This window comes from Girardinichthys multiradiatus, chromosome 15, assembly GCF_021462225.1.
Source record: "Girardinichthys multiradiatus isolate DD_20200921_A chromosome 15, DD_fGirMul_XY1, whole genome shotgun sequence".
NCBI classification, from domain to species: Eukaryota; Metazoa; Chordata; class Actinopteri; order Cyprinodontiformes; family Goodeidae; genus Girardinichthys; species Girardinichthys multiradiatus.
Genome location: NC_061808.1, coordinates 14155076 through 14162115, shown reverse-complemented (window position 1 = coordinate 14162115; position 7040 = coordinate 14155076). Strand labels below are relative to the sequence as shown.

The 7040-nt window shown below is 44.0% G+C and overlaps 1 protein-coding gene across 1 annotated transcript; it reads right to left on the bottom strand.

Annotated features, from left to right (window-relative positions):
- Positions 1–1132: 1132 nt before the first annotated feature.
- mycn (MYCN proto-oncogene, bHLH transcription factor) lies at positions 1133–6782 on the bottom strand. The gene is made up of 3 exons (XM_047388991.1): positions 6643–6782; positions 5631–6282; positions 1133–3206 (listed from the first exon to the last, which is right to left on the bottom strand). The coding sequence occupies exons 2-3, from the start codon at positions 6259–6261 to the stop codon at positions 2449–2451; spliced, it is 1389 nt and encodes a 462-aa protein (XP_047244947.1). The 5' UTR covers positions 6262–6282; positions 6643–6782; the 3' UTR covers positions 1133–2448.
- Between the last annotated feature and the right edge of the window lie 258 nt (positions 6783–7040).

Sequence of the window (7040 nt, the reverse complement as noted above, 5' to 3'; positions counted from 1 at the left end):
GCAATTTCTGCTGGTTTGAACTATATTTGGATGCATCTTTTCTCCAACACACCTGAATTAAAAGAATGGCATGTTACCGGGCCTCTGCAGAGCTAAATGAATGCTGATGAAGGAATTTAGCCATTCAATTCAGGTGTTTTGGAGAAAGAATGCATCTAAAAGTTGCAGGATAGTAGCTTCTAATGATTGAATTTGGGCACCCCTTGTCTATGGTACACCCCTTTTGTTAAAATAATTTAAATTTAAATTGAGTTGAACAATAAATTATATACTTTTCATTACCTTATAGGTATCAATATAAGTTAAATTACGCTTGTAAACATTGCTTTTGCTCTAATAAAGATGATCACTGGCCAAAATGGTACAACATCCTTGATTAAAAGACTTTCTCAAAATCACCTATAGTGTGTATTTTCATGCAGTGTATTTTCCTTCTTACCTTGTCTAATTCTTTTTGTGAAAACACTGAAAGGCTACACTGACCACAGCAACAGATTTTTCTTTCAGCCATCTCCAGAGAAAGCCTCTTCCAGGCTTCTGTAAGGCACATTTTTGGCGGTGGTGAAGTCACGGGGGAGAGTGGATGGAAGGGGACCTAAAAGGGAGGGGAGGAGGGCAAAGCCATGTGGCTGATGTTGGTAAACAGTATCGAGGCTTGTCCAGGCATCATGGCAGGCAGTGCACAACGCCTGCAATATCAGGCAGCAGGGGCCACACACAGACCACAACAAAAGGTAGACACACATAGGGACATTTGCATTCATGTCCACACACACACACATACACACGGGCAGGAATACACAGACTACTAACAAATAAAAGACTCACTCTCATGTCTGCTACTTAGCAGCTGCTCCAGTTTCCATGGCAGCAGCCTGAACAATGTAGCGGGAAGAGCTGTGTATAGCAGAGAGAGAAATAGAGAGATGTGGAAATGTGTGCACCCATGCACTTGTGTGCGTGTTTGTGTGTGTATGTGTGTGTAGGCGTGGGTGTGAGAGGCTTGAGAAGGGGGGGTCAGCTGCAGGGTGCAGAGACAGAGAGGATTCAGAAGACGCTCTCTTTCTTTGTCAGGACGAGGTTTCTGAGAGAACCAAAACAAATACAGAAATTTTGAGGCAAGACACAAATGTAAAAAGTCAGGAAAATTTGTCTATTTATTTTTCAAAATGAGGTATTTCAAAAGTGCTATGAGTTGCAGCACTAAAAGTACATTTTATGTAGTGAAAAACAAACATCTTATACCAGTTTACCCATTTCTATGCACCCAATAGTTACAAATATCAACAAAAGTGGAAAATTAAAAACAAAAAAGCAGAAAAGTCCAGGTACATGAGGATAGAACACATCTGCTGTACAAACAATTGTCTGATAGGAGAGAAAAATTATGAGATAAAGTGATATCTACCAAGAATGCATTCTCTTACGAAAATATAAGTATCAAATTTAGTATGTATCACACTAAAAGCAAATAAATGTGTAAAATGTAGTGATATACAAAAAAGAAAAAGAGAAGAAAAAATATGCAGTTATATTACAAAAGTTTTTCTGACTCTCATAAACTGAGACCTTACAGTACATTTAAAGGTATATAAACTTCCAGTCCAGTTATCGGCAGCTTCCTGACATGTTTAATAAAAAAAAAAAAAAAACAAGAACAAAATTGTAATTATAAAACAAGGCAGATCTGAGTGTATTTTGTCTGTACACTATTGTTATATACAAAAGTGTCGCCTAGCAAGGTGCACAGTTTTACATCCACTGACTTGGTTTGAGCACCAGTGTGAGAAGAGTGAGGAAAAGAGAACATGTAGTGGCATTGTTCATGTCCGCTATGACGCCTTGGTCATCAGTTTTTTTGTTTTTCAGTTTTGCAGTGATGAAGGCAAAGGTAAGCGTGCACCGCGCTGAACTCTCCAAGCAAAGTGCCCTCCAACACCCGTCCCTGTGCGGAATCACGCGATTCCAGGCTGGTGTCACAGTGAGTACAAAAACAAACAAACATAAACGTAGAAATGATATAAAAAAACAACAACTGGAGGGAGAGAAGACTGAAAAAATAGTGTCTCCTGTCTCCCTCCGCATTCTTTCTCTTTTTGTCTTTCCTTGATGTGACTGGATTGAAAAAGTAAATCCTAAACATTCTTAATGTCAACAAATGTGCAAAAAAAGTGGCGGCAGTAAAAGTCCAAGCTTTCCTCCAGCAAATCACCCCCTCCCCCCCTTTCTCTTCGCTGTTCCAGGTTTTTGTATCGGCATCTTAAAATAAATGTCCTCTGAGATTTTAGTGTTTCTGTGTGCAAAGGTCCAACAGAAGGCCTGTGTATCTGTGCTTGAGTGAATAGGCCTATGTCTGGAGGTTAGGGTGGTGGGGGGGGGGTCCTCCAGGGTATATGTGAGTATATGTTGTATACTCACTATGTCAGTATATGTTGTAGCAGTTGTCTGTCAGCGAGTCCTAGCCTGCTCCAGCCGGCGCATGAGCTGTTGCCTGCGAGTCTGGAGCCTGTCCTTCTCCTGCTGGAGCCTCATCTCCTCTGTCTCCAGTGAATAGACATACTCGGTTGCCTTCTTCAGGATCAGCACCTTTGCCGCCTTCTCGTTGTGCGCCAGCTCAGGGACGTGGTCGCGCAGGGTCAGGAAGCTGGAACGCAAGTCGTTGCGGCGCTGGCGCTCCAAGATGTTGTGGTTTCGCCGGCGCTCGCTGTCCTCAGAGTCGGATCCACCGCGTGGACTGCTGTCCCCACTGGCGCTGCGCTTGCTGCGTGGCCCTGCAACACTGTGGGCAGAGTTGCAAGACAAGGAGGAAGATGTGGAGCATGTTGAGGCTGTTCTGATAGGAGGGCGTGGTGCCTCTGATGTCTTCTGTTTCTTTGGAGGTGGGGTCAGATCGTCATCTGAGGCATAAGGTGAGGGGGCTGCGTAGTTGTGTTGCTGCTGATGGACCGAGCTCCTCTTCAGGATGAGCTCCTGAGGCGCACGGCTGATGAACCTATTCACAACCCCGGACCCTGAGACAATCCCTCTTGCCTCTTGGCTCTTGGGATGAACAGAGGTGGTTCCTACGCTTGTGGCCATGGGGGATGGCTTGCTGATTGTGGAGCGCCTCTTCTCTACTGTAACTACATCAATCTCTTCCTCCTCTTCCTCCTCCTCTTCCTCATCTTCTTCTTCGTCGTCTTCCTCCTCATCTTCATCTTCCTCTTCTGAGAAAAGAAAAAGCTTTAACACTGACAGCCAAATATTCTCACAATGCAATGTATGTGTGACAGCAGGTGACCTGTAACTAACTGTGTTCATAAATTAGTGACATCAAGAGGGGAATGTTTGTGGGAGAGGACGTTGCCGAATACCATTTGCTCAGGCAGAAATGTCTTAATGCTTAGCTTGAGTCACTTCTCCACTAATCTGCTCTGCAGGCATTGGCATGTTCATACTCCGCACTGAACAGACGGGCTGGAGTTCTGCATTATATTCCAACTCTCTTCTTTAAAACGTCTTCTAATCTTCTTCAGCGAGATGAGACGGTATTAGTCTAATGCCGTCAGTCTGTTGCTGCAACCCCGGTAATACTTGAGTGTTTGAAATACTAGAAAGGACTTTAACAGATTAACATGAGGCATATGGTGGAGTGGGCATATGCCAGTTACCTGAATTGAGATATACCAAGGTTTTAACAAGTTACGGACTCAAAACCACTAAAACTGGTTTGAAGTGGTGGAGAGATCAGAGTTTCTCTGGTTATAGGGTCAAGTAACACTGCACTGCCCCCTCCCCCTCTTGTTGCTGTTCACTGCCAGTCAGCTGGTTGAGGGAAAGTTGATACTTTATTCTCATACTTACAATAAAGACCAATTCAGCAGTTGCGAAAAACAGACATTCCAGGTGTCCTGCTGAAAGATCCGATGACCATCACTTTAATTAAGGTAATGTTGTTTTATGATTTAATCTACCTGTTATTTTAAAGGTGATCATAGCATGGTAATCCCATACTGGCCCACTTTTTTACTATGGAGGAAAAAATAATCATTAGCTACTCTTAAGTTAAACTGAGCAGATCAGCTGAGTTTTACAAACCCTGAATTGTTGTTTTTTGAGTACCTGGAAATGACCGAGTGGGAGGCAGAGGGTGTGAGCTGCAATTAAAATGCCTTTGTGATAATAGCTTTCATTATCTGCTCAGGAGCATCTGTAGAGTGTGGCATTTTACAGCTTATGGTAACCCACTTCAGACACTAGACACACATGCTGATCGCTCATACAGACTGCTGCTGACATCAAAACAAAGCTAGGCACAGCTGGCTGGAGGGAGCTGGGAAGGGGGTGTGGCTGACTGCCACATGTGAGCCTCTCTGGTGTTTTACTCTTAGAAACAGCTCATTGAATGTAGATCGGATGATTTTTTAACCCATGTTCTTCCATTTGGCAATTTTTCTGTACAGCTGATTTTTTTTTTATGAAAAAGAGAGTTCAATATTAAGATGGGCTAAACTGGAAGGATAACCACATTTCTTTTGTTATTTTTAAAGTGTGTATTCATTTGTTAAAAACGTAGACTCCAAAAAAAAAAAGAAAAAAGAAAAAGAGGATGGTCACGTCTGAGGGCAGAGTGTGCAGGGATGGTGGGGCGGCAGGCAGTCGGATCACCACAGTTTAAGCCCCAAAACTGGAGTGGCGCCAGGAAGACAGCTGTCGAGAAGGGAGCGCTTGCTCAAAGCACTCCTCCACCCCGCCCACCAAAAAATAAAAGGGAAAAGAAAAAATAATCAGTCAGTACTCTCCTCCAGTGATTTCTTTCCATCGCTGTTGAGGAGGTGTTAGACAGCGCAGAGTCTGAACTTTGTGGCAAGCCTGTCGGCTTTTGTAGTATTGTTTTCCCACCAAAAAACACACAGATAAGGACTTTTGTGAGTGTTTGTTTAGGGAACTCATGGACAGACGAATACGAGATACGAGTCCTACAGTAATGGACGGTAATTTTTTAATCTAACTTACAGTTACCTCCTATAGTATTGTTGTAAAAGAAAAAAAAATATTTCTGTGCCTCTTTGCTCAAATAGTTGATCATTGTATTTCATTTATTAGCTGAATTTATGTTAGGCTGTTAAACGCATAAGGGCCAATATCTCACCCACTGCGCACAGACTGTCTCCTTCATCCATGCGTAATCAAAGCATTTACGGCACACTTTTATCAGATCATCACTTTATTGAACACTTTTTCATCTCCTGCAGCCTGCTGCTGTCGTGTTTTTTTTTTTGTTGTTGTTTGTTTTGTTTTGGCTCTGGTGCCAACTGAGTTCAGTAGGGCGCACAATTCCCTAATTTACTGCCATCTGCCGGATGAAGAGCCCGCTGATTACATAAACCCACGGTTCACTGTGTCACTACTCCACTGGGCGCTTGTTGTGTGTGTGTGTGTGTGTGTGCGTGCGTGCGTGCGTGCGTGTCCAATGTGACGGGATAATCCGATTCTGGGCCAGTCATATGAACAAGATCCTGCCTCAGATATTACTGAGTTTCTAATAATAACAATAAAAATGTGTAAATTATGAGATGTGTGACATTGTTCATGTTTTTGAGATTTTTTTAAGTGTAGCAATTGTATTACAGTGTTATTCTGATTCTTACCGGAGTCACTAGCTGCGCTCCCATGCATCGTGGACGCGTTAATAGTCCCAGATTCGTCCCTGCTGCAGCTCTTCTTGTTCACAGGAAAGGGGAACACTATCGCTGGGTCAACACACTCCGACACAGTGCTGCGGCTTACCACCTCCGGCACCCTGACGTACGCACTCCTTGCCCCGGCCGATGCCGTTGAAATCGCCTTGCCTAGTTTCTCTGTTACCACCCGTTCCAGCTTTTCTCTGGCGGAGAAGCCGCTCCACATACAGTCCTGGATAATGATGTTATTGGGGTTTGTATCCAAAACGGAGCCGAACAGGTCCCCGTCGTCGGATGCCCCCCATATATCGTCCTCGGGCAGGAGGAGCAGCTCAGAAGCCCAGTCCAGGGGGTCCCCTAATCCGAAGCCGAGGAGATCTGCCTCCGGGGAGGCGGTGGCGGCCGCCGGCTCTCCCGGTAGCGCAGCGCGACTCGGAGAGAGGGGCGGAGTGGGCAGCAGCTCGAATTTCTTCCAGATGTCCTCCCCCGGTGGCGCAGCGTCGGGACCACAGAGGTAGAAGTCGTCCTCGTCCGGATAGAAACATGGTTGTAAGGAATCAAACTCCAAATCGGAGTTTTTACTGATGATCGCCGGCATTCTATCCAACAATCGAAAATCCTGTGAACAGACAAGAGAGGTTTAGTCAGTGTGCGCTGTTGGAGAGCGTCGCTCCACATTTCTCTTTAACAGAAGTACTCTGCTGAAAGAGCCTGAGTCAAAGCCCACACACAGATTGAAGACTGCTTCCACTGTGGGCTTTAAAAAACCGCACAAATCTCACAGGACTACGTGCGTAAATATGCCAATGACGCACAGTAAAACAAACGACTGCCACACTCTAATTTAAAACACAGGAGCAATTTTTTGTAAGAAAATAAATTAAATGGCAAGAATATAATTTGAGAGCTATTTATCAAAAAAAAAAAAAAGAAAGTGGATACAGAATGTGATCAATAACTGCTGAAATGAGATGCTCACCTCGTCCTTACTTGGGATGAAAAATCGTGATTAGATTTTTCTCTTATCTTGCAGTCAGTAGCTAATACAGTCACAAGATTTGGAGCAGTCATCTACTTTTGGAGCTAAGACGGTCCTCTGACACACATTGTGGGTTTCTGCAGAGTGTTATACACTTTAGTTTCGAGTGGAGGAAAGCAGGCTCCTCCCACATGGGTGGTTTAGGGGAGGGACAATGCCTACCTATGCTGTCGACTGAGATGTAGCGCGGGAGTAGAGAGGATTGTTGAGAGCTTTATTTCAAGGTGAATGGAGGAACATAGGTTCAATATTGAAAGGAATGATCCAGAAAACTAGTGTTTCTTTTAAAAACAGGGAGAGAATGGATTAAAAGTTAATACAAATAAATAATGAAAGGA

Excerpts from the sequence above, each read along its gene's own strand:
- mycn (XM_047388991.1), bottom strand. The coding sequence starts at position 6,261 with ATGCCGGCGATCATCAGTAAAAACTCCGATTTGGAGTTTGATTCCTTA. Across the intron at positions 3,207-5,630 it reads GAGCGCAGCTAGTGACTCCG|AAGAGGAAGATGAAGATGAG; the intron begins GTAAGAATCAGA and ends TTCTTTTCTCAG.